The 27,767-nt window shown below is 40.9% G+C and overlaps 2 protein-coding genes across 4 annotated transcripts in view; one reads left to right on the plus strand and one right to left on the minus strand.

Annotated features, from left to right (window-relative positions):
• The window catches only part of Plag1 (PLAG1 zinc finger), a 41,277-nt gene extending 37,827 nt beyond the window's left edge, over positions 1-3,450 (minus strand). For both annotated transcript variants that reach the window (XM_090338636.1, XM_090338635.1), the window contains exon 1: positions 3,257-3,450. The gene's annotated coding sequence lies outside the window, so the exon portion shown is untranslated. The remainder of the gene's footprint in view (positions 1-3,256) is intronic.
• Positions 3,451-3,884: 434 nt separating this feature from the next.
• Positions 3,885-10,332, plus strand: Chchd7 (coiled-coil-helix-coiled-coil-helix domain containing 7). Of its 2 annotated transcripts, none has more exons than XM_090338837.1 (4): positions 3,885-3,976; positions 7,231-7,298; positions 9,431-9,529; positions 10,195-10,332. In XM_090338837.1, exons 2-4 carry the CDS (start codon positions 7,245-7,247, stop codon positions 10,297-10,299), a joined length of 258 nt encoding a protein of 85 aa, XP_090194963.1. In that variant the 5' UTR covers positions 3,885-3,976; positions 7,231-7,244; the 3' UTR covers positions 10,300-10,332. The 2 variants fall into 2 exon arrangements, with proteins under 2 accessions (XP_090194963.1, XP_090194962.1); XM_090338836.1 differs by lacking the exon at positions 3,885-3,976 and adding an exon at positions 3,987-4,316.
• The last annotated feature ends 17,435 nt before the right edge of the window (positions 10,333-27,767 follow it).

Genomic DNA, 27,767 nt, shown 5'->3' on the forward strand with positions numbered 1-27,767 from the left:
CCTAAGTGCCCCTCAATGATCTAATACAAATGGTAGGAATACTTTGCTTCACTTTTGCAGATATTGAGCTTACTGATATTAGCATCTGGCTTATTAAAGTGGGAACTAGTCAAGATCTAAAAGTTTTATTAATTTTAAACATAAACCTAATTCTGTATAGTTACTATAAATGTCTTGTCACACACACACACACACACACACACACACACACACACTCACCATCATCAATGAAAATGTGGGATAAACTCCAGAGGGTTTTTAAGTACTAATGGAATTCTCTTAACCCCTAGACAGATTGGGAGGGGAGGGTGGATATCTATCATTTCTTTATTGATAATCTCTTTCCAATCAATTTTGATATAACTGTGGTTCATGGTATTGTTTTTTAATGAGTTCTTAGAAAGCTGCAATTATTTCCAAAATAAGACACCAACCACAGATGATGTATACTCAAATATAACACATAATATTGTTATGGTAGTATTTACAAAGTGTGCAAAGAGCTCACTTGTGAACAATAGCTTTACATACAATGGTCTCTAAAATAATAATCTGTTTATTCAGGATGCAAGAAAGTTTAACTATTCAGCTCTAACTTTAATCCAGCTCTGTAAGTCACAAAAACAAAGGAAAATAGATTTATGTCAGAAATTTCATATATCTGTGGAAAATGAATACAAGTAAGTCTATCTAAGATTAGCCTTCATTCCGAAGGGGTATAACTAACAATGTATACATCATACATTAAAAAAGTATTGTGGACATCTAAAATAGAAAATCTGGTAGTTTACAATTAGAAAACATTTCCTGTGAAACAACACATATTCAAGTTAGAAGATGCAAACTGACAGGTCTCATGATTTTAAATTTCCATTTCAAAGGTGCACAAGTTCCAGCATATGTACAGGATGGGCTTTAAAAAAGGACACATATGTCAACTTTTCCATGGTCTTGGTGTGTGTGTTTCCCCCTCATCCCCAAAATGTCTGCTACTCACAATGTTTAAGAATCTTCATCTCTCTGTTTTTTCAACCAGAAGTCCTCAATATACATCTAGCCAAATTGAATATTAGGTATTTTACAGCTTTTACAAAATGGCTGTAAAATCACATTATGGGCATACATAGCTCTTTGATCTCACTGCACAGAATTCATAACTGTTCAATAATGCTATACCATTACACCACACACCTTAAACTATTTCCATTTTTCCACAACCCCTTCCAAAATCAGCTTCCAAAGCAATGTAACATGAAAAGTTCCTGGGAGGGCTTGTTCCACAAAAAGAAACTTCTGGATACACACTAAACTCTATACACATCTCCATCTTCTCCTTAGTTTGTTTCTCCCTCCATCACTCCTAAAAGGTGGGTGCACTTGAGTAATGGAAAGAGAGAAAGCCTTTCCATCACCACACCCTCTCAGCCACCCTGCCTTGGGTCCTCAGACAGTGAGTCTGTCTAGGTGATGAAAATGCCAAGAAAAGAGAAGCTGTCCCTTTAAAATGCCCTGCTGGGTCCCATATCCCACGTGGAACCAACATCAGCAGCACTTTCCCATTAACATCAATGGGAAGCCAGAGGCACCATCCTTTGAGAGAGTGAGGGGGGGCGGGGGAGGGAGAGAGAGGAGAGAGAGAACCAGAAAACCTCAGCTTCACATTCCTGAGGGAGCAGGCACAGGTGAAAGCAGTGTCAGGAAGGGAGAAGACCAAACAACTCCCCCAAAAGGTACAGCAGCCTGGCTCTCCAGCCCCTCAGGGCAGCATCACCTCTCCACCCCTCCTCTGGAGAGCCCTGCTCGAAGAAAGGAGGGAGCCACTAACAAAACCTGAAGCCTAAATGCGACGAAAAATGCCAACGAAAGCCCGGGTGGTGTATTCTTCCAATCACACATATTAACTCTATTAAGAAAATGGCATCACTTTTTTTTGACCCCCCCCCAAAGAAAATAAATAAAGAAATTAAAAAAAAAAAACCACCCAAACTTCGCAAAGAACACGAAAAGGGAGTGATAAAATAGGCAAATGTGGTGTTTATCTTATCTCAGATCAGCCCCCATTACCAATAAGTTTAGCAGTTTCTGCACTACCACCTCCCCCCTCCCTCCCCCTGGCTCCTCTCGCATCGGATTTTCACGTTTTCTCATTGTCGGTGGAGTTATAAAAGGCTTTTGCCCTTCGAAAGTTTCAAAAAAAAATAAATAAATATTAACTCCTTGGTCCCTGCAAAGTCCAAACGGACTTCAGAGGAAAGGCGGTTCCTCCTTTTACCTTTAGCGAGAAAAGGGGGAGCATCCCGGATTTTTAGGGATTTTTTGCGATTTTTTAACAATTTTTATTTGGTTATATGCCTGAGTTCTCCCTCCATTTTGGTTGTTTATGATACTGACAACAAGCTGTCCCTGCTCCGTGCCGATCTCCTGCTTTCATTTAGCACCCCCTCCCCCTACCCCCCCTCCCGCAGCCACACACCCCGGGCTCACACCTCCCCGCAGACCCCGCACCCCGACCCCGGCTCGCCCACCTGAGCAGAGGGCAAAGAAAAACCCAACCAAATTCATTTCTCCAGAAAAAGAAGGAGGAAAAAAAAAAAAAAAACTCTTTTGGAAAAAAAAAAAAAAGAAGGGGGCAAAGTTACCCCAAGTCACTCCAAGTGCCCCCCAAATATTGCCGACTGCGGTTTTCCGCCAGGCCCTTTGGGAAGGGACCACCCCCCGGGATGTTTTGGTGGAAAACGCGGAGACTTTACTCTCAAAACTGAATTTATATTAATTTTTCCCTTATTTTTTCGGGTCTCTAATGTCTTCCGCTCTCGCTGCTGCCGCAGCCGCTGTCACAATATTCACAGCACCAGAGAGGAGGAGGAGGAGGAGGAGGAGGAGGAGGAGGTGGTGGTGGTGGAGGAGGAAAACTTTTCAAACTTTCCAGACCCTGAATAAAGGGTGTTCTTTTCTTTTTTTTTTTTTTTTTTTCCCACCGACCTCACCTTCGGGTCCCCAGCCGCATCGCCCCCCTGCCCTGTCAGAAGCGACTTCGGGAGTCCTCGCCGCCCCGCGGAATTATTTTTATTTTATTTTTGTATGATTATTTTTCCCCTCTGGGGTCCTGAGCAGGGGCTGAAAGTAGCACAAACTTTTCCTCCTCCTGCCGCCGCCGCTGCTCCTCTGCCCCCTCGGCTAGTCCCATAATTTAAATAACCCTGATATTTCTCCCGCTAAACGCCTCTCCGCCGCCCCGAACCCCGGGAGAACTCACCGCGGGGCTTTAACATCCTCCCTCCGGCCCGTCCGCCGCCTTTACACCGCCCGCGGAATTTCTAATAATTTTTTTCTCATATTTCGGGCTGGACGCGGCGGGCCTGGAAATTGTTTCCTTACGCCTCTTTCCAGCAGCCATTGTAGTGTATGCGCTGCCCCTGCAGCCCAACTTGCAGCTGCCGCTGCCGCCGCCGCCGCCGACGTCGCGCCCACCGCCGCCTCCCCCGGCCTGCTCGGCCGCCGCCCCCGCCTCCCGCCGGCCCGCCCTCCGCTCCCCCCACCCCACCACCCTCCACGGAGCCCGCCTCCTCGCGCGCGCTCCTCCCTCGGGCCGGCCACTCAGAGCCGCCGCCGCCGGATATCGGCCCTCCCATTGGTCCAGAGTGCCGCCCGTCAGAACCAAGTGTTAAGAGGTAGCCCTTCGGCGGGGGGCGCAGCGGGGCGGGGGCAGAGGCGGGGCCACGCTCCGCGCCCCGCCCACTCCTCCCGCCCGGTCCCTGCTCCCTCCAACTAGGGGCGGGGCAAGACCCGCCCGCCCCTACCGGGCAGAGCCTGGCGCGCCTGTCAGTCTGGCGGCGCCGCGCGCCGATTGGGCGGATTGCCGCTGGGGAGCGGGGGCAGCATGTTCGGGTGCGCACTACTTAAGGTCCTGCTGCGTGAGCCATTGACGTGTTTGGAGCTGGAGACGGCCTGGGTTCTGGGCAGCCAGCGGCCCGAGGTGAGTGGTCCTCCGCCTTCTCCCTCTGCGGAGGCTGAAGGGAAGCGGGAAGAGCGGGGCGCCCGTGGGTCGCCGCGGGGCTGCCTCCACCTCCGCAGCCCCTGGCCGCTGCCTCCCGGCCTCGCCGCCTCCGCGGGCCCCTTCCCCGGCCGCCCAGGGTCTGTTCGTCCGGCTGGGGCCGGCCCAGGAAGGTGACCTCTGCCGGGTCCGGACTCCTCCTTCACTTCCATCTCCAGCCTTCGGAGCGCGATGGCCCGTCCTACCCCTGTCCCCCGCCTCCCTTCCGCCCCCCTCAGATCTCCTAAGTTCCGGGTCCCCCTTGGACGCCGAGTGAAGCCAGGTAGGTTCACCTGTGCCCGCCGTCCACAGGCAAAGTCCGGGCGGGAGGCAGCCCCGCCGGTTCTCCTGAGACCCCCCCCGCCCCCTCTGCTGTGCGCCCTCGACGTCTCGCCCCGGGCCTCTGCACCCAGCGGTGGGGTGTACATTCTGCTGTGTTGGGGTTCTCCATTTAGCAGTCCCAGACCCTGCCTTGGCCCTGCTCAGCCAGCCTGGGGCATTGATGTGTTTTCAGTAACCTTTCCCTCCCCTGTTCCCTTTGAAAACTGCGTGGAGAGTCGGGGTCGGGGGGGGGAGGGGTGGAGGTGGGGCTGGACAACCGTACAAAAAAAAATAGAGAGCTACACGGTCAGTTTGCCCTCAAGATGATGTCGTGTGCTTCTTTCTTACTGGTTATCCTCTTGCAGGCAGTTAAACCTTGCAACATTTGCTTAGTGCAGTACTTTCAAAAAAGTAAGCAGATAAGGCCTCTCTAGCCAAGCACTCCAACTTGTTCTTCAGACCAGTTCCTCTCTGTTCCCTGACATTTCCTCTTCGTGTCTGTTACTGTGTGGGAATTCAGGCAAAGCAGAGGGCATTCGGAAGTCCACCCTTAGAGTAACTTTTCCTTTGACACTGGAAGGAAAAGGAAATGAAATGTGAATACCTTCACAAAGAAAATCTGATCCGGTGTAGGCGTTGTTACCCAGGGGTCGTTTTTGAAGACTTTAAAGGATTCAACTCGTGATGCTAATGAAATACAGAATAGAATACTTTGATGTAAAGCAAACTACTTAAATTCTATGTCCGATTGTTGTCGTTTATTCTCTCCAAAATGCATGAACAGATAAGCAGAGTTCTGTGTTATCATGCCCCAAGATAAATGTGAAAGAGAAGACTGTGAGTTGTTATCCAAAGAATCAAATCCTCAGAAAGAATTGTGTTGTGGAGGCAAAGAAGCTTGTATGTTTAATGGAACAGCATTTTTAATTTCCTAGGTTTTGTCATGTTTTAAGGAAAGTTGTAAGTTATTTGACAGTCACTAAAAGTTAAAGGATCCCCAGGATAACCAAACCCCAAACTCCAAAACCTGTTCTTCTTTGCCCTCTTCTAACCCCACAGGGTCTCACTGTGTGAACCAAGCTGGACTTGAACTGGAGTACCTCCTGTCTCTGCTTTGCAAGTATTGGGATTACAATCCTGCATTATATCGCCTGGCTTAACAGAACTTTTTTCTGTCTTTTTTTTTGCTAGTCCTGGGCCTTGAACTCAGGGCCTGAGCACTACTGTCCTTGGACTTTCTCAAGGCTAGAGCCACTTGAGCCACAGCACCATTCCCAGCTTTTTTCCCATGTATGTGGTACTAAGGAATCCAAACCCGGTCTTTGTGCATGCCAGGCAAGCACTCTACCACTAGGCCAAACTCCCTGCCTTCTGTCTTTTTTTTTTTTTTGGAGCGGGGGAAGGTTTCTGAATCTGCTTTCATTTAACACAACTTTCTTTTTTTGGTGGGGGGGTATGGTCCCATCTTGCACAAGGAAAAGTGAACTCACTTCATATACAAATTCTGCTTCTATCTGGTTATATCATCCAATTCACTGTGTGATTGTGTGCATATGCACATGTGTTCTCTGTTCCTCTGTTCTGGGGCTTGAATTTAGGGTCTTTAGCTCAGCTTCTTGCTTATGATTGGTTTCTGTCCCTTAAGGCATCCTCCACTCTGGCTTTTTATTGGTTAAATAGAGGATTTGGAACTCCCAGACCTTTCTACTAATCTAGCTTGGAACCAGGATCCTCTATGTCTCATCTTCCTGAGTAGGTAGGATTGTAGGAATGAGCCATGGTTGTCCAGCTCCACTTTGTTTTTCTATTCAGCAGAGTTTTGTAGGACACACTACATTATTTTGCTGGTTTCTCCTTTGATTGTTAGATAGAAGAATGATTAATCTAGACTATGATTTGGGCCAAGTCAACTCCTTAAGCTTAGAACTTTGAAAAGTAGCATAAGTGGTTCATCTTTAGAGGATACCAATATGTTCAAACAAAAACAAAATACCCTATTATGACCATTGGTTTTAAAATTTTTTCTTTTAGTCCTGTGATCTTTTGTTGATAAAAGTCATATGAATTTTAGTTGAACTTCATGTTGGAGAGTAATTACCCTGGAATATAGTTGATATACTTACTTTATTAATATATGATTTGATAACTAATTGACTCTTAGGGAACTCATAATCTGACTTAAAGGAAATCCATATGGCTTTTCATGCAGTGATGTTGCTTTTTGGTATATTGGTTGCCCTAAGATGGTTACAGAGTCAACACTCTGGTACTTTAGTTGATGAATGTTTTTATTAAAGTCTGCCTTACAAATATTGTTCTTTCTTTCTGTGTATTCTAATCAGTAATACATTATTAGGTTTTGTTGGTATGTTTTGTTTATTAAATTTAAGAAATAAAGATAAAATAAAACCAATGTTTGATTCACCTATCTTACTGGACATTATAATCAGTCCAGTTATATACTATTGAATATAGCCTATGTTTTGGTAATGGGACAATGCAAAGGAGAAGCACAGTTGAATGTTTATTGTTATTGGTACTGCGGTTTGAACTCAGGGTCTCAAGATTGCTAGGCAGTTATTCTAGCACTTGAGCCATGCCACCAAGCCATTTTTTTTGCATTATTTAGACTTCACATTTTCCCTTATCACTGGCTTTGGGATGCAGTTCTCTTACCTATGGCCTTGTGAGTAGCTGTAATTACAAATTTGATCCAATGTGTCATGCCCACCAAGTCTTCGTTTCAAGTAGAGGATAATAAAGTTCCTCATCAGATGATCATTATGTCAGAATTCAATTTTTAAGTATTTGTGAGGTTAATGAGATTTAGTTTCTGTCATTCCCTGCCTAACTGCTTTTTTTTTTCTATCTTTCAGTAAGAAAACATAGAATGCCCCTGGTGACAAAGCGACTGAGAGATCCTGACATAAATCCTTGCTTGCTGGTAGGAAAGTTTGCTTTTCATTTTTCTTGAGTATTAAGTTAGAAAAAGAAGAGGAGGAAGAAGGAAAAATACAACAAGCTTCCATTTAATTTTGTGGGCATCTGTTTCCTATAGTTGTTGAATAAAGTTATTTCTGTACAAAAAAGTATTCCTGGTCACGTATTTTATTTCACTAGAGCCTTTCACTGTGCACAATATGGCTAAGAAAAACTTTTTCTTTGTTTTTGTTTGTTTGTAAAAATGCAAGGGCCAGGATTTTGGCCTAGTGGTAGAGTACTTGCCTAGCATGCATGAAGCCCTGGATTCAATTCCTTGGTTACCACATACACAGAAAAAGCCAGAAGTGGTGCTGTGGCTCAAGTGATAGAGCACTAGTCTTGAAAAAGCCCAAGGACAGGGCTCAGGCCCTGAGTTCAAGGCCCAGGACTGGCAAAAAAAATAATAATTGACATTTAATTGCTAGTAGAAAAATAGGCATATGTAACAGTGAAGAAAAACTTTTGTTGAAGTGGGGAGTGCTGGAAGATATCACATGTTTCAATTGTTATTGAATTTATGGTTTACTTAATAGTAACTTCATTGTGTTCTCCAAATAACCTGGTTGAATGTAAAAGTACTGATAGTAGAATTAGCATATTTGAAATTAAGATTATATAAAGCTTATTTTAATTATATCTTATAAATAAATGTTTTAATGAAATAAGGAGTTTGTTTGTTTGTTTTGTTTTGTCATGGGGCATGAACTCTGGGCCTGACCACTGTCCCTGAGCTCTTCAGCTTAAGGCTAATACTTTTCCAATTTCTGGTGGTTAATTGGAGATAAGAGTCTCATGGACTTTTGTGCCCAGGCTGGCTTTTGAACCGTGATCCTTAGATCTCAGCCTCCTGAGTAGCTAAGATTACAAGCGGGAGCCACCAGTGCCCAGAATTAATAACTTTTTATTTGTACTGATTTGGTATGACTTAACAATGCTTTCCTGTGGCTTTGGGTTTCTTGAATCATACTACTGCTATAAAGAATTACACTGATACTATATACTGATGCTATATTCATTTTTCAAAATCATATACATTAATAGGGCTGGCAATGTGGTTCAAGTGGGAATGCCTGCCTAGCTAGCACAGATCCTGAGTTCATACCTAATACTACAAAAATTACATCTACTAAACAATTGTTGTATTAGAATGGCTTTTAACAACTTGATGAAGTAACGTGCTACTTATATTTGTGAAGCAAGAGGTTGTTTAAAACAACCTCTCACAATCACTCTCACTTTGAAGTTTGTCATTTAATCTATTTCCAGATCAGATAGCTTAAATTTAATTTCTAAACGGTATCCACCCTTTTTTAAACTCGTAAACCTGTGTTTCACTTTGGTTTTGAAGTAACATCAGTAATAACTATGATGTTGGTTACATACTAGTGTATTTAGCTTGCATAATAAAGCAGCTGGTAACTTTAAATGCATTCAAATGAATGGTGTTAATGTCAGTTGCCTTGATGGAAACCATTTAGCAGTTTCCTTAGATTCTCAAGACTATCATTAAGATAAAACATAAGTAATTTTTCCAAAAATTTGGAAAAACTAGGACTATACCATGAGTCAGGAAACTGGCATGTGTGTGCATGTGTGCGTGTGTTCACAGGTACTGGTGTTTGAACTCAGCTTCAAGCTCTCACAAAGCTTTTTTGCTCAAGGCTGGCATGCCTCCAGTTTTGCTTTCTGGTCTAGTTAAGATCTTTAGCCAAATGGTAAGAGTTGTAAATACAAATCCCTAGCACCCAGCTAGGAGACTGCCTTCTGATTCTAGCTGTGCAGCAATTGCTTTAAGTTTATTATATCTTTACCTTTTGGATCAAGTGACCACAGTCAATAATTGGATTCAGACTTCCATGATATTGAGAAAACTGGCCCAAACTGTAAAAAGAATAATAACTTCCCAAGCAGAATGAGTCCTGGGATAGCTGGCTAGATAATTCAGTTTTTTATTAGTGTACTGATTGTAAAGCAAACAGAAACGAACCATTTTATATCTGTATTGGGAGGAAACAGCTTCCGCAGTTTTTTGCTTTTGCTATTTATTAGACCATATTTTAGCTGTTTAATGATTACTCTTTTAATACCTTTAAGGAATCAGATGCTTCTACAAGATGTATGAATGAAAATAACTATGACAAGGAAAGGTGTTCCAGTTACTTCTTGAGATACAAAAACTGCCGGAAATTCTGGGTAAGCTTGGTTTGGTAAGCTTTGTGGACTGAGATTAATCTTATCCTAGTGATGACCACATTTCTCTCTTCTGTGTGATATTTCAGCCTCTTAAGGGCTTTTGTTATCTCACTCTATTCTGGGATATAAGAAACAGTTTTAAAATAAATAAGTCTTCTTAGGCAACTGTCTGAAGTCCTGAAACAGTAACTTGGTTATCAATTAGTTTTCCTGAAGATGAACAGAATGTATAACATAACCTGCTCAGACACATCATATTAGACTGCTACTTCTGTCCCCTTTCCTACGATCATTATTGTAGGTAAATTCATCCCCTTTTCCTAAGACATTGATATATAATTCTGTTTGCATAAGCACTGACAGATCCAACTGCTTACTGTTTGGGCTACACAATTTTTCTGTTGTGCGATTGTGTGTGTGCATGTGTGCAGGCATGCTGATATCTCCATCTCAGTTATGTTAACGTATTTCTATGTGAATGGTCCTTCTATTTAAGTGATCATACTGTGAAAATTAATTATCTGGAGTCTCAGAAGAAGGTTTTGGATTAGTCTAATTGGCTTTTACAGTTTTCCTGGAGGAAGCCAGAGTGAATGAATTATTGACAAGTGATTAGCACTTAATACATGACTAATTTTGTTTTCTTTCGTTATGTCTACATACAGAATTCTGTCATGATCCATAGAAGACAGAATGGAGTAAAGCCACCTATGCCTACAGCAGCAGAAAGAGATGAAATTTTGGGATCAATGGGAAAGATGCCTTACTGACTGTTTACATTAAAAATGTTTATTTAACTAGAACTGGTGAATATTTTTCACAAACAATTGCCATAATCTTGTAAGAGTTGGCTCGCCTCACCCAGAAGGATCCTAAGTTCTATAAGGAGCACTCCTGCTAGCTCACAGTCCTTGTTTCTTCTCAGTGCTACATCAGTGGTAGCTGCTTCCAGGCTATACTTCCTAGAGGTAAGGGAGAATGGGGAAGGGTAGTAGTTGAGCTGCTTTGCTGGGTCTTGAAAGAATATTGAGATCTGAACAAATGAAGACTTCATGGGATTGGGAGAAAGGCTGTGGTTCCCAGGACATAGAAAAATTCAAGTGTCTATTGTTTAAAGTGGGTGGGAGTATCGTGGAAAAAAGATTAGGAGATGAAATGTGTGTGAGCCTTAAATTCAGGTGCTATCCTAAAATTTCTTTTCCTTCACTCACTTATCTAAGTAAAGTTAGCACATTCCCTGGGGGAAAATGGGTAAAGGGAAATTATCTGAAGATATGTGTAAAAGAAGTAGTCTTCTATCTTTAAGGAGGGCTTGGGTACAGAATCTGTGGCTAAAATTGCCTGGAGTGATAGTATCAGTACCAAATCTCAATGGTAGAACAAGAGGAAAAATGAATACTCTTATAGGATTTCTTTTGAAGGATGAGATGGATAAGGAGGGTGTAAGGGTTCATCAGACAAACTCCACACTGGGATAAGACAACTACAATTTTTCTTTATGCTATAACACAATGAGAACATTTTGTGGAGATGGGTAGATTATGTTAAATGCTCTCCTGTACCCACTGCCTTTTAAAATTGAATTTGTTCCATTTACAGAATGTAAAGATACATTATTTAACAAAATTTTATGAGTTCTAGAAAGCTCATGAAAACCAGTTACTATATCCTTTTTTATAATCACCTGGATCAAGAGCATAGTTTCAATGGCTATAGACAGTGAACTATGAGAGTCAAAACTTCAGCTCAGAAGTTTTTAAACCATCTGACCTTCCTTGCTAAATACAATTAAATTTGAATTAAAATGGATTCTTTTTAAAATTCTCTTGATTACAGTAAAAAAATGATAGATTAAAATTGGACCCTGAAAGGATTATATGAGAAGCATTTCATTTTTACGTCACTTCTGTCAATCTACATACCAGAACCAGCATTCATCCTGTAGTTATTTGTCTTGACCAAACATTTTCATTTATTTTGCACAAGTTATATTACTTCTGAGTACATCTGACACAGATATTAATGCATGCCTTACTGTGTGGGCATTCTTTTTTTTTTTTTTTTTTTGCCAGTCCTGGGGCTTGAACTTAGTCCTGGGCACTGTTTTGGAGCATTCTCCAATCTAGAGCTCTATCCCTTATACCCCAACACCACTTCTGGCTTTTTCTGTGTATGCGTCCTGAGGAATCGAACCCCAATCTTCGTGCATGCTAGGCTAGCACTCTACCACTGGGCCAAACTCCTGGCTCTGTGTGGGCATTCTTAAATCCCTTGATGAATACTTCAGAGTTGAGTTGCTGGGTTGTATTTTGACAATTTAACTTTTATGAAGATTGGATGTTTTCCAATGTGGCTGGGTGGTATAAGTCCCATCTACAGTGTATGAAAGTTCTAGTTTCTCCACACCCTCAACATTAGTTGTCTGAATTCACATTTATTCTACTGGATGGTAACTGCTCTCTTCATGTAGTTTTGTTTTACATTTCTTTGGTGGCTAAAAAACTTGGTTAGGTATCTTTTCATTTGTATATAGACTATTTGTACCTTTGAGGAATTACTTATTCTGATCCTTGATCTGTATTACAATATATCAGACAACAAGGTAAAATATTGTAACAATATGAGATAACCAAGGGACAGCAAAAGAGATGAGAGATAACATAGTACATTAAGGACAACAATCACTCATTATATGGCTTTTGTTTCTGTATCCTGGAGGTCCTTTCATTTAGTGTCAAACTATATGGCCTTACATATCTAGGTTTTTGCTCTATTGCAAATCTCTGCTAGGAGAGCCCAAGGTTTCTACTGATTATGACAAATGAGGGAAAACATTGAGCCTATGTTCCTTTGAGCCTGGCTTACTTCACTTAGTATGATTTTTTCTAAGTCTTTCCACTTCCTTAACAAATGGGATGACGTTCTTTCTGACAGCAGCATAGAATTCTATTGTTTATAAATACCATATCTTGTTGATCCACTCATCAACTGAGGGGCATCTGGGCTGTTCCATATCTTCTCTATGGTAAATAGTGCTGTAGTGAGCATCGTTGTGCTAGTGAATTTAGTATGTCTTTGTTTCTGGACAATTGGGTAAAAGTACATTACTTCTTGAACATTGTTTCCCCTTCCCATGTTTTTCTCCCACTTTTCCTCCCAACTCCTTCTGAGTTGTAAAGTCCATTTCCAACATATTGTCTTGTGAATATCACTGTTACATTGGTTCACCCTTTGACCTTTGTCTCACATCTTGTTTTTTCCCCTTCCCTTCCCTAAGTCAAATAAATAAATACATATGCAATACACTAGGTACCAAAGTAAAATACAGTAACAACAGGGTCTCCCCATAAGGGATGGAAAAAATAAAAGAAATAACTTCACAAAGCATATTAAAAATACCCACCACATAGACAAACCTCTTGTTTCCATATCCTGGAGTTCATTTCACTTAGCATCATCCTATATGGCCATATGCACATAGCTTTTGAGCTATTGTGGTCCTCTGCTAGGAGAATCCTGGATATGATACATATTTTAATATTTGAGTCATAAGAGTTCTTTATATGTACTAGATAAAAGTTACTGGATGTCTGCTTAGCAAAACTTTTCTCCTATTGCATGGGTTGAATTTTCACTTTATGGTGTTCTTAGAAGCAGATTTTTTACATTTTAGTGAATGGGAAACTTTCACTAAATACACAGTAATCTTGCCAGACACTAATGCTCAATTTGAGCAAAAAGTGCAGGCTCAGTGTTCAGGCCATGAGTTCAAGTTTCAAATCTAGCACATACACAAAACCATTAACTTCTCTACAATGAAATATTCATTTCCCTTTTGCTTCTGGTGTCATGTAAGAAGGCGTTGCCTAGCCCAAGGTCATAAGTATTTACAGCTCTTTTCCTGTAACAATTTTGTGGTTCTACTTCAAAAATTAGGTCATCCATTCATTTTGAGCTAATTTTTGCAGAGACTGAAGTGGGAATCCAACTTCATTTTATACACATGTCTATCCATTTTCCCAGCAATCTTGAAAAGGATTATTTTCTCCCATTAGATTAGCACCTTGTTTTAAATCAGTTATATATGTGAGAATATTTTAATTTGAACTTCCTCCTCATGCCATTTGTATAGATCTATCCTTTATGTAGAGTGCTGTAACTTGGAAGTGATGGCATTGTTCTTTGTGTTCTCTGTGTTTTCCATGGGTAATATTTTAAAAATAATTTTAATTCTTTTGTGCTGTAATGTGGCTTGAATTCAGGGCCTGGTGCTGTCCTGCAGCTAGCTAGCTTGCTTGCTTGCTTGCTTGCTTGCTTGCTTTCTTTCTTTCTTTCTTTCTTTCTTTCTTTCTTTCTTTCTTTCTTTCTTTCTTTCTTTCTTTCTTTCTTTCTTTCTTTGCTAGTCCTGGGGCTTGAACTCAGGTCCTTTAGCACTGTCCTTGGGTTTTCTCAAGGTTAATGCTCTACCAACTGAGCCACAGCACCACTTCTGGCTTTTTCTACATATGTGGTAGACCAAGGAATCGAACCCAGGCCTTTGTGTATGCTAGGCCAAACTCCTGGTCTGCAGCTTTTTTATTCAATGCTGGTGCCCCACCATTTGAGCTACACCTCTATTTCCTCTGTGGAGCATTTTGGTGATCCATTGTTTTGAGATTTTCAATCAACACTCATCACATATCTTATGGCTCCCTGTTCAATTCTAAATTTGTCTTCAGTAATTCTCTAATTCTTAGTTGCTTTACTACCTTAATAACTCTAAGGTAGTATTCTTTTAATCTGTCTTCAATCACATTGTCCCATCTTTGGGGTAGGGGCAAAGTCCCCCAAGTTTTCCTCATCATTAAATTGTATTTCTCCAAGATACAGATTTAAGAGAAGTAACGTGTCAGGAGGTGAGTGAGTGCTGTGAGAATTTTGTTGTTAGGCAAGACTACACGAACTGATCAGGTAGCCAAATGCACAGGAGTCATTTTTACTCTGTTCATGGTTACATGTGGGAATCATCTCATGATAGATTCTCATCCAGATAGGGATGCTTGATGCCCTGTGTCTATCATGCAGAAAAATTCTGAGAATCACTGTATTCATAAGTTCCTTGGAACTTATAAATAAGCAAGTAATAATTGTGTCATGCTTATACCTATGTCTGGTCTGCATCTAGTCTGTGATAAATGATCCCGAAAGTATGTTTGGGGGAGCTGCTGGCTTTTAAACTTGAGAATTATTCTGGTTCAAACAATGAGGAAGGACAGACATTGTACAATAAGTCTTTCTAGAGGCATAAGAGTTTTCAGGATGCCCTTGCATATGCAAGCATGTCTGGGTGCATTTGCTCTGTGCCACAGGAACATCCTAGAGTAGGCAGTGGATGGTACCTTGCTTTTTTCTCGTTTGGGGTTGCTTTTATCTGTGATATTAGATTTACTCCATTTCTGTCAGTGGCTGCTGTTCCATTGTTTGCTATATCTTTTATCCAATAGACCATTATCCAATAGATCATCCTATAGATGGATATTCTGTTATAGCAAAGTTATAACCATCTTTTTTGTACCTAGATCTTTGCCCTGCATGACTTGTCGGTAAGATTTCTGTGCTTTACATTTTAAAGGTAATGGAAAATCAGTTTCTTTCCTGACACTCTCAGTCTCACTGGGTACTTCAGTTTTTTAATCTTCACTAAGCTGATGAGTGAAAAGATGGAACAATTTTATTACCTTTGCCCGCTTTCACTTATAGATAGTTGGCGGGAATGAATTGGGAGTTTCTTGAAATATTAAGGAAATTATTTTTCTCCTTTGTGTAGGCTGTGTACTTTTCCATTCAACTTTTAGCTTTGTTATTGACTCTTTAAAAATATTTCTTCTGGGTGCCCGTGGCTCACACCTGTAATCCTAGCTACTCAGGAGGCTGAGATAAGAGGATCATGGTTCAGAACTCATCCAGGCAGGAAAGTCCATGAGACTTTTAACTCCAGTGAACTACCAACACAGCCAAAAGTGGTTCTGTGGCTACTTGAGCCACTTGGTAGATCACTAGCCTTGAATAAAAAGTTCAGGGATGGCACGCACACCCTGAATTCAAGCCCCAGTACTGGTACACATTCACAAAAAGTTTTACTTTTCCTGTAATTAAATGAATTAATCTTTCTATTTATGTTTTCTGTAGTTTAAAAATATCAAATGCAGCCAACCCTAAGTACTGTTATAGTTCAGTTCTGTTCAATCAGTGTTTAAGTGCCAGTAATAGGCAAAGCTGTGTAGAGGAGCATGGGCAAGGAACTGTGCTGTGCTGCAAGAGAGAATGAAGTAACGTTGTAGTAGGAACAATAGCAAACTCAGAGGGTAAGTGGCCTTCATAAGTACAAAGAGGCAAAAACACGTGCCATTTTTTTGGGAAGCCCTACTAATTAAATACGTGGAGGGAGGCAGCAAGAGGATACTACAAAGGTAGAATGAGTTCAAATGAAATACCTTTTTTTTTTTTTTTCCTGAAGGTAAGAGAAAGCTGTAGAGGATTTTGAGATGGAGCAAATCTAATCCAATTTATGTTTTAAAAAAGAATTCTGGAGGCAAAGATTGAAATGACTGGATCCCTTTTATTGTTTTAGCTGCTTTGAATTCGTCAGCCTTTATCACACTCTTAGCTCCTTTTCTCTGCCATAGCCAGGTAAGTCTCTAAAATGCAACAGTTCCTTCACTTGAGTTTCTCAAGACCTGCCCATCATCTCAAGTTACTGCCCTCTGAGATCTGGCACAGGTTAGAGGAAGTTTTAGGAAGAGATGCATTGGGGGATGGGCCAGACTTACCCTAGTCTTCCAAAAACTTAGATTTCAGGAATCAGACAGGAAAATACAGTACAGTACATTTATCTTTGTCAAGCGCACTCCTTGTTTTCTGAACCTGAGTGATCATACCCTCACTACTCCTCTTATCGCTCCTGTCCAATCTGGCTCAGCTCACATGTCATTTCTCTGAAGAGTTCTGAGATTCCCCCAATCAGTATTCATTGGACCTTTTCATTTCATCATCTGTCTTTCTGTAGCAATCACACACTGTGTGATCTGGCTGACTGGGTATACAGACTACATATAATAAAGTGGCTGGCTAGGTACCCCACTCCATATGATAAAATTACACCAATGAAGTCTGCTAAATATGGTGTTTTTTTCCTTTTATTTTCCAGGGGAAAAAAAGAATGAGGGGCCAGGAGTTTGGCCTAGTGGAAGATTTGCTTGCCTAGCACGTTCGAAACCCTGGGTTCCATTCCTTGGTTACCACATACACAGAAAAAGCCAGAAGTGGTGCTGTGGCTCACATTGTAGAGCGCTAGCCTTGAGAAAGCCCAAGAACAGTGTCCAGGCACTGAGTTCAAGCCTTAAGAAAAAAAAAAATGAACTGTATGATAAGCACCAAATATTTCATTCTGAAGGAAAGGCAAATGGAGATGAGATAGTTTTGGCTTTGATTATAAAGACAAGAATAGTTTCCATCGACGAGTTTCAGTCCTAGAAGCATTTCTGCTGTTGTCAGCCAGCATTGGACAGCCCTCACACTGTACAGAACTGTGTTTGTAAGGCCTGAAGCCAGGCTGCCTGCTGAGCATTCAGCCCCTAGAAGCCTGTTGGATTTTTCTCAGTGTGGCTGGGCTTTTCTTCTGACAACTGGATGGTGCTATTATGCAACAAAATGCCAAAATTGCTCTGGAAACACCTGCTTTCCTCCAGGAAACCTCTTAAATTGTATTTAAAAATGTGGGGGTGAGGAGGCTTCAGTAGTAGAGCGCTTGCCTAACTCGCAAAAATCCAGGCTCCATTCCCGGCATTACAAAAAGAAAAAAAAAGTGTGTTTTTCTTCAGAAAGTTTACCCAGTCAACAATAATCATGTAGGTTTTACACATTCAATTTATTTTTTCTTTTGTCGATTGTGAGGCTTGAACTCTGGGCCTGGGCACTGTCCCCAAGCTCTTCAGCTCAAGGCTACTGCCCTATCCCTTGAGCCACAGCGCCACTTCTGGTTTTCTAGTGGTTAACTGGAGATAAGAGTTTCACAGGCCTTAGTGCTTGGCTAGCTTTGAACCACAATCCTCAGATCTCAGCCTCCTGAGTGGTTTTTGCTTTTTCTATTGCTTCTTTTCTTTTATTATGTTTAGTGACCATGAAGAAAAATGTCTGGGATCAAAGTCAGGGTCTCAGTACTAAGAGTCCTAACAAAATGAAAACAAAACAAAGAAAAAACAAAATAAAGGGTTATATCAAAGCACTGAGTTTTAGTACTGGCGGGCTGAGGGGAAGGAAGGAAGCTACTAGGAAGTTTAAGCAAAGGGAAGAGAGAAAATGATAGAGATCTTGAAATTCTGAGTCATTCACTGAATTCTGGGCAATGGCTGTAGATCAAAGTGAGTCCTGAAAGGTAAGCAGTCATTCATAAAGAAAATAAGGATCCTCGTGTCAGAATCTACACTAAAAGGCACCACTTAGTGTACACAGTAAAACAGCGGGATACAGAGTATTATTACCTTGGGGTGTGAGTCTGCCCTCTCACTAACTGGATGGTCTTGAGTGAACGCTTCCTTTAGGACATCTGTTCCTCTGTGAAATGTATACTTAGAAAAAACAAGTAGACTACTGTGAAACTTGAATAAAGTTACCCATGTATTAAATGGATGAATATTGTTAATTCCTGAGATGCATGAGTGTAAATCCTGGCTTATTTGTAATAAATCAAAGCATCCGTGAATTCTTTTTTTTAATTAAAGAATTTATTAACATTGATTTTTGCATCATATTTCAAATGACGTGTTTAACAAACAAGTATTCAAAAAGGGAATCTATATACAATCACTGTTAATTCTTGATCAATATTAGTAAATTTATGATATTATCTATGGCAACTATTTTATTTGACACTCCCTCTTAAACCTCCCCCAAATAACAGTGATGATGATGATGATGATGATGACGACGAAGATGACGATGATGTTACAAACATCCCCACCAACAAAAGAATCTTGCCACAAAAAGCCAACCAATTATCGTTTCACTCCTTTTAAGAATTCCATTCTCTGATTTGGCCCAAAATGTTCTCATAATTTTCACTCATGCCTTACTAATAACCTGGTACCTTCATAGAAGGAAGTCTGTGGTAAGCAAGAACAAGTACAGGGAAATTATATAAAACAACAAAAAACCTGAATACCTTTAGTTAATGAGAAGAAAAAGTATTGTCCTACATTTAGTACATGGCACACACCACATCATTGACTGTTGACTAGATTGTCCTTCTTTGGCCTTCCCTTTCCTTCTCTTCCCTTCCTCTTCTCTCTCATCCCTTCTCTCTTACCTGCTCTCTCCATCCCACCCATGCTTCCTTAATCTGTCCCTGAAGTCACTTTTGAACCCACCACACAGCATCCCTCTTTCCTGTCCTCCAGGCCTTCACGGGTACAGGTTTCCTTGACTTGGAAACACAATTACGTTAGAACTCATCATTTAGTCCTGGCCTTACAGGCAGAAGTTCTATGTATATCCTGCCTTAAATGCAGAAACAGCACTTTATTCGCATAGCTCTTTGCAGTTTATACAATATAGTGGGAAACGTGACCATATATGAAACTCACTGTAGCCCAGTGGAGTCAGTATTCTTTTAGTTTGCTTGCAGAGAGTAGAACACTTTGGAGGACTGACAGGCATGTTGCAACTAGTTGCCAGGTTGCCCCACCACTTTGCTCCTGGTTGTTCCTCTCTATTTCCTGTGATCACTATTCAGATTCCCATTCATTGAGTCTATTTGAGTTTGTAAACAGAAGGCTTCAGTTTGTACACAGAAGGCCTTGGTGAATGAGAGCTATACTGGAAGAGGAAGTTACAAATTAACCTATGCCTTGGACTGAATGACTATCTATGAAACCTTTGCATTCTAGAGTTTTGGAGAAACTCTAAGAAGTTTTTCAATATGATTGGTTCTTTTTTTTCCCCCTTCTTGCCAGTTGTGGGGCTTGAACTCAGGGCCTGGGCATTGTCCTTAAGCTTTCTCAAGGCTAGCTCTCTACCATTTGTGCCACAGCACCACTTCTGGCTTTTTCTGTGTATGTGGTATCAAGAAATGGAACCCAGGGCTTCATGCATGCGAGGCAAGCACTCTACCACGAGACCATGCTCCTGGCCCTCACAATGATTGGTTTTGTGTACCTTGTTGATCTGCCCCATCCTCTGCTGCTGCAGTAATTGTGAGAAATGACACGTGCTTGTCAAGAAATAATAAGGAAGAGTTCTTTGTAAGTTCCAGGATATGTAGGTTGATTTGCCATTTTCTTGAACTATTCAGTTTCCTGCCATAGTTGGGCTGCTTAGAGACTTGAGGAGTTGTGGATCAAGGTGGGGATGTTTTCAGCTTTATAGTACATATAAGTCTTGGCAACAGTGTCATCTCATCTGTTTCTTTCGCTTCAAATGTATATGTCACCTTGTAGAACAGCATTCCAATCTCTTGACGACTTCTGTATATAATTCCCACTTTTGAAGAATGTCTTTCACAACCCTAATAGACTATACTTCTCTACCTCCTGGGAAAAACAAACCAAACTACCATCACCACTGCCCTTCCCTTCCCTTCCCTACCCCCCAACTCAGGCTGGTTTGCTCTTCCACGATCCTGCTCCATCTCAAGCCTTGTGCAGACTTGTGATGTGAGTGTGTAGACAAGAATTTACATCAGTTATTACTGTCTCTTTGTTTAATCTCCCTGCTTATTTGTAATGTTGGCATTGGGGGATGGGGAGAGAGTGAAAGCTGTGGAAGAAGGTAGAGTGTGGGAGGGAGGTTATTAGCAGTTGGGAGGTATGATTGGTCTCTGGTTTCACTGGCTAGATTTGTAATTCTGCCCTACTTCTTCCTAACTGAATTTGGGATACATTCCTTAAACATAAAATTTTTATACTCAAAGTACAGAGTGCAGTCTGAGAGAATGCTTGTGCATGGACTAGGACGATATTTGTGAAAAACTTAGCACAGTGACCTATTCAGGAGGCAGAGCGCAGGAGGATTATAGAGGGGTAAATAGGGGCCCAGGCAAAAATATAAGATCCTACTTGAAAAGCAACTAAGCAAAATGGTAGTGGAGTTGTGGCTCAAATGGTAGAGTACTTAGAATTCAAGTTTCAGCATCACATCTCTCCCTTCTCTCTCTCTCTCTCTCTCTCTCTCTCTCTCTCTCTCTCTCTCTCTCTCTCTCTCTCTCTCTCTCTGTCTCTCTGTCTCTGTCTCTCTCTCTCTCTCTCTCTCTCTTTCTCTGTCTCTCTCTCTCTCTCTCTCTCTCTCTCTCTCTCTCCCTCCCTCCCTCCCTCCCTCCCTCCCTCTCTCCCTCCCTCTGTCTGTCTCCATATGTATGTATGGATATCTATATATCTATACATAGGATAGATATTTATACATGTATCCTATCTATGTCTGTATGCCTGCTTGCCTGCCTAACTCTGTGTCTGTGCTTTTGGTGTTTTTTTGTACTTGTCTTTGAAGAAGGAAATCCCAACTCAAACAACAGGTTTACGTATGAAAAAACAAAATCAAGGTTCTGCAGTTTTTGTTTTTACTTGCTAGAATAATAGACCAACACTCTTTCATTCATGTGGTTGAACTCCAAAACAGCCTCCTGGTCTTGAGTAAGAATCTTTTAGTTCTGAGTGATTACAAGCCTAATTATAGTTATTTTAGGATCTAGATATGTCTAAGGGGAAGGGCTAGACAGCTCAGTAATCTTCAAGAACACATAAGGGTATAACAAAGATAGTTAAAGCATTATGGTCATTAGTTTAAAGAGAGTTTTCCTTTAGAAACTTTTATAGTTAGGTTATTGATACTTTTTTAAATAATAAATTTAACAATGGAATGATTTTATTTAGAAGGAATGAATAACAAAAGGAGTGAATCATGATATAGTGAAGCTTAGGGCACTTTGAAGAATATGGATTAAGATGGCCAAAGAGATGTGATGAAATGAATTTTTTTTTTTTTTTTTGGTGGGTCATGGAGCTTGAACTCAGCCTGGATGCTGTCCCTGAGCTCTTCAGGTCAAGGCTACCACATTATTCTTGCCAACTTCCAGTTCCCATTTTCTAGAGGTTAATTGGAGATAAGAGTCTCAGGTCCTTTTGTGCCTGGGCTGGCTTTGAACCTTGATCCTCAGATCCTGAGTAGCTAGGATTACAGACATGAGCCACTGTGCCCAGCTGAAATGAAATGTTTTGAGCAACTCCTGGTGTGAGAGGAAAGGAAAAAGGTAAAGAAAGAGAAGAATGACAGGGACAAAACTAATTTAAAAATGTGCCTTACTGGGGGCCGGGAGTTGGGCCTAGTGGTAGAGTGCTTGCCTAGCATGCACAAAGACCTGGGTTTGATTCCTTGGTACCACATACATAGAAAAAAGCCAGAAGTGGTGCTGAGGCTCAAGTGGTAGAACTCTGGCCTTGAGAAAGTCCAAGGACAGTGCTCAGGCCCTGAGCTCAAGACCAGGACTGGCAAAAAAAAAAAATGTGTCTTACTTTTGCACTTAAAAATGAAGTCAGCAAATCGTGGAGTATTAGAGAAGTATTATCTTTCAGTGTTCATTTATTTGCATAGGAAATATTTATTCAATACTTTCTCTGTAATACACAGTCCTTTGTCCTTGAGATTTTTTTTTTATTGAACACAACAGGCAAAATCATCTGCTCACATGGAATTTAAGTGAGAGGGGACAGACAATTCACACTAATTACAAGAAATGAACAAGATATATTAAACCTGTGTTAGGATCCTCACACATTAAAATGCTGTGAACATAAGCACCTATAACAACAAGATAAGAGTTGCTGGGTGTGGCTGCTTAGAGAGTTAGGGGTGTGAAGTAAAGAGATATTGGACGTGGGGTTCGGGCAGGAAAGTATTGAGTATGATAAAGTGAGGACAGCAAAATTCCTAGTAGCAAAGCTGCCGTTCAAAAGGCAACTTTGCTTACAACTATCTGATTTGGTTTTTCTCATAAACATCTCTTGGATTTTAGAATGTGGATGTAAGAGATCGTATGAGTCTCTGGAGGGCAGAACCCTGAAGTAAGGAAAATACAACAGAGAAGAGAGCAGTGTTCAAACTTTCAAGGGGTCCAGGTAGCAAGAGACACTAGAGATGCCAGGACAATGAGTAAGTGCAATAGATTTCAAAGCCAAACCCAGTGAGGAGGAGGAATGCAGTCAAATGTAAAAGAAATACACGGTGCATGAAGCTGCAGATCACTTCTAACTTGAACTGGTAGAATGCTTAAAAATCTTAAAAGACTCCTCAAGTGATTCCAAGATCCTGCCTGAAAATCTCCATTAGCTACCTGCTGCCCTGATGTGGACTTCATACAAGAGTGCTACTTTTCTACAAGTCAAGCTTGCAACTGTAGCCAGCGGGAACAACTGGATCCGTTGTCTCTATGATCTTGAAGAACAAGTCTATGGATGCAGAGGGAGAAGTAAAATGGCAAAGCTGTATTGAAGAAAAAGACTAGCAGGACATCTGCTAGATAGGAAGGGTCCCGAAGAATGGCACTGCCTGGGGCATGTTGTGCAGGGCTAAGGTGTGTTTAGTACGAGAGCTACCATGATGCCCAGGATTATTGGACAGCCTGTTGGCCATGTAAGTCCCCAGAGCCAATCAGAGGGTCCATATGGCCCGCCTGAGTGCTCCATGTGTTCTTCAGCCTCTATGCTTGGCTGCCCGTTCTGACACATGTCTCTGGGATCCAATCAGGCCATATACAAGAGTTTTCAAGGAGCTGTGTGTGGCATGATGTCCACTCCCCTGCGTGTTTGTGACTGCTTAAGGTCATGGGGATATGATATCTACCATCCAAGTCATATGATCTCCCTTTACCTCTGTACACACACACACACACACACACACACACACACACACACACACACACACACACACACACACTATGACTATCTATGATAGAGCCAGAATGTTATCTAATCCACAGGAAGAATTTGTCAACCTCTGGTCCGCTGCTGTGCATCCATTTACTGCTTTCTAATTCCCATCACTGGCCTAGAGAACCAGGTTAGGTAAAATGGAAAAATTGTGTGGCAAATTCAGAGATCTTTCTATGGTCACCTCCAATATGTGATTTCTAGTTTTATTTACACAAGGCACATGGAAAGCCAAGACATGGGCAAGATTTGTCTGAAGTCATCACTTCAGACAAACAGTTTCTCCCTCAGATGCTCTAGTCTGGTGTTTGAAAGCTTAAGATAACAAAACAATATAGTGGTTTTCGGTATCCACAGAGAATTGTTTCTGGGATTTCTACCAATACCCAGGCTCTCCATGCCTAAGTACTTTGTATAAACTAGTGTAATATTCACATGCAGCCTATCCACTTTTTCCTGTAGGCTTTAAATCATCTCTAGATTATTTATACTTTTTTCTACAGTATAAGCATAATAAGTTGTTCTGGTTATTTAGGGAATAATGACAAGAAAAAGAGCCCATACATGTCCAATGAGATGCAAATTTCCTTTTTTTTTTTTGTGGATGCTGCATCTTAAATTGAAGGACTTGTGCTTCTCACTTAGCTTTCTAAGTTTCCTGTCCACTTTTTGGTGGTCAATTGGAGATTATAGTCTCTCAGACTTTTCTGCCTGGGCTGGCTTTAAACTACAATCCTCAGATCTCATCTTCTTGAGTAGCTAGGATTACAGGTATGAGACACCAAGACCCGGCCAGATACAAACTTTTTAAACAATATTGTCTATCTGTGCTTGGTGGAATTTTGGGTACCTTTTTTTTTTGGCATATGATACAGGCAGTGATGAATGAAATGAGTAAACCAAAATCACATCCACAAGGCAATTCATCTAGATAAGAAATTGCTCAAACGAAATATACAAAACATTGCTCAAAATATTCTACAATATTCCCCTTATATTAAAACAATGGGGACAACTAAAAGGTCCAGGAGGCACTTTGTGTGACGACAGGAAAAGACAATGTGTACATATCTTACTACTAATAGACAGAATAAATACATGAAAATTTGTCACTTTATATTTTTGCCATTTGTTTCTCAATTTGGGGGGCATTTCCAACAGATTTTTCTGGGTACCAGGAAGAGGGTTGCAGGGGATATAAGAAAATACAGGTGTGAGGCAGAAAGAAGCAGAGAGCACCCAAAGGTACAGGAAGCACATTTACTTTTAATTTGAATTTTCCAAAGGCAGTCAGAGTTTGTTGGCTTGGACCTCCAACTCTGCTGCTGGTCTCCATTGTTCCATAAGGTAGAAATAAAAAAAAAATGTGTTGTGGAATTGTCTTTTTCTTTTGGCATTTCTCTCACTTTGGTGCAACATGTTAAAAAAAAAGTTGACTGATTCATTCTCAATAAATTCAATTCAGCATAGTCAGCCAACTTAAGTACTTATTTTTAAAAGTACATTTTTTTTACTTTAAACACTTCGATCCATTGTGGTTTATCATGTCAATATGTGTTTTGGAGTGTGTATGACTCAGAAGAGCTGTTAAAATTCCTTCAAGCCGTCTGTGAAAGGCATCAGTTGCAGACACCCAGTTCCCCTGGGCTCAGAGAAAACACAGGGGCACCAAGTCTTTAGGCAGGCTCTCCCTAAGGAAAAATCTCTGCCACCCCTACAGCCCAGCCCAAGCCAAGCCTGAATGGACCAACTAGCTAACTACACTGTTCTTCAGTGAGTACAGAGAAAATCCCCAAGTTTCTGTGGGCTCACACAGTGAAATAAGAAAACCTCCAATTTGTATTGACTTCAATTAATGTTCAATTCAACTTTTTCCTCATCTGAACTGCAATTACAATTTTGGAAGATACAGCAGGATAGGTATGATAACCTTATTTTCACAGATGAGGAAAATAGATTTTAAAAAATGGCCAAGTACTAATGGTTTATGCTTGCAGTCCTAGCTATTCAGGAAGCAGAAATCTGAGGATTATAGTTTGAAGCCAGTCCAGGCAGGAAAGTCCATGAGAATTTTATCTTCAGTTAACAACCAAAAAGATGGAATTGGAGCTGAGGTTCAAGGGATGGAGACTGGTCAAGAGTGGAAAAGTTAAGAATCCGCATCATGGTCCTGAGTTCGAGCTCCAGAATACACACACACACACACACACACACACACACACACACACACACACACTCACTCACTCACTCACTCTCCCCCCCCTCATACAATTTAATGGTACAATAAAGCCTATTAAAACAGGAAGTTGAAGGGAGAGAGTGATGGAGGGGTGTTGATTAAAATACCTTATTTACACATGTGGAAATGCCACAATGAAACCTCTTTCATAACTAATTTATGCATTATACATAATAAAATGCAAAATAAAAAATTCAGTGGTAATCTAAGGGCATACCATTCTACCCAAAATGGTAAATGGGGGACTATTTAAAATAACTTCAGTTTGGCCTTGGTTCCACTCCAAATCCAGTGCACACCTGATATATAATAGTACCTCGTGAGAACAAATTCACTTGAGACAAATACGTTTTTAAAGATCATGATCTAAGGCCAGTGAAAATTTCTGTATCAGAAATGTTAGAAGGGGAGAATGAAAGACATGACACTGATCAAGATGCGTTGTATTCATAAACTGCTTTTTTGAAGGGCAACTTTTTTCTACAATTACTTAAAGAAAAATATGGTAAAAAAAAATAGAAATGGGGGCCGGGAGTTTAGCCTAATGGTTAAAGTGCTTGCCTAGCATGCACGAAGACCCGGGTTCAATTCCTTGGTACCACATACATAGACAAAAGCCGGAAATGGTGCTGAGGCTCAAGTGGTAGAGCTCTAGCCTTGAGAAAGTCCAAGGACAGTGCTCAGGCCCTGAGCTCAAGCCCAGGACTGGCAAAAAAAAAAAAATAGAAATGGCAGGGATTGTTGTTTTTGTTATTCCCCCTAAATGAGATTGTGATTACTGTTTTTATGAATATTAAAATCACAGAAAAGACTATAAATTGTTATTATAAAGATGATATACAGAGGGATTACAGTTATATAAGACATGTACCTGTCTTTTTGGACACTATCACCCCTTCCCTTCTTCTCTCCCAGTAGGAAAGACTTTTTTTTCCTTTTTGTCAGTCATGGGGCTTGAACTCTGAGTCCAGGCACCGTGTCTGAGCTTCTTTTGCTCAAGGCTAGCACTCTACCACTTGAGCCACAGTACTACCGTCTAGCTTTTTTGAGCAGTTTCTTGGAGATAAAAGTCTTTCCTGCCCTGGCTGGCTTTGAATCTCAATCCTCAGTTCTCAGCCTCCTGAGTAACTAGGATTACTGGTGTGAGCCACGGTGTCTGGCAGGAAAGACCTTTTTTTTTTAAACAAACCAAATGGAATAGCTTATGAAGGGAAAATATATTTCTCCATCTAGAATATTTCTGGACTCTGTGCTCTTCCTTACACTGTTCAGAGAAGAGCTCCAGTCAGGATGGGAACTTTATTTCTGCCAAGAACATTTTCAGAGGTATTCAGAACTAATAATTACAAGTTGTCTCCTCAATAGACCAGCATTATAACTACTGCCGCCACCACCGCCGCTGCTGCTACATATCGTGGACATGGCTAATTTTCAGATGCTCACCAAGCAGAAATCAGTGAGCCACCTACTTGAAGTATACATTGCTTTTCCTTCTATTTATTCCTCAGGGTGACTCTCATGAAGAGTCATGCGAGAAAACTGCAGCTTGAGGTTAAACAATTTGCCCCTAGTCACATAATTAACATGGATTGGAGCCAGGAGTTTTACTCAGTAATTTAACTTCAGATTTCCCCCAGCCCACATGTTACATGGCTTTGCCTCCTGGTCCTTTGCTGCTGCTATACGGACACGCTTAGTAACTCACTTAGTTTATGGTACTGGAGGCTGGAAGTCCAAGATGAAGAAGTTGAAACATATGAGGGTCTTATTCCTGTATTGTCCCAGGGCATACATTATCACTCAGTAATGTAGATAGACACAGTAAGTAGAGATGGCACTTGATTAATACGTGGTAGATGATATGTAGATATGAAGATAGATAAATGACAGACACCTTAAAAATTAGGAAACCACTCCTATCATAATTAAGTCATTCACATGATAATGATATGAATGTATTTATGAGATATGAAAATGACATCAATCAATCCTTGAACAGGATCATTATAATCTAATCCTTTACCCCTCCCTCTCTCTCTCTCTCTCT

Source organism: Megascapheus bottae, chromosome 9 (genome assembly GCF_031878675.1).
Source record: "Megascapheus bottae isolate mThoBot1 chromosome 9, mThoBot2.hap1, whole genome shotgun sequence".
NCBI classification, from domain to species: Eukaryota; Metazoa; Chordata; class Mammalia; order Rodentia; family Geomyidae; genus Megascapheus; species Megascapheus bottae.

What these genes read in the sequence shown, in the direction of transcription:
- Chchd7 (XM_090338836.1), top strand. Translation starts at nt 4,226, where the DNA reads ATGGCCCGTCCTACCCCTGTCCCCCGCCTCCCTTCCGCCCCCCTCAGA. An exon ending in TGGACGCCGAGTGAAGCCAG is followed by an intron (nt 4,317 to 7,230) that starts GTAGGTTCACCT and finishes TCTATCTTTCAG; the next exon opens with TAAGAAAACATAGAATGCCC. An exon ending in AAAACTGCCGGAAATTCTGG is followed by an intron (nt 9,530 to 10,194) that starts GTAAGCTTGGTT and finishes GTCTACATACAG; the next exon opens with AATTCTGTCATGATCCATAG.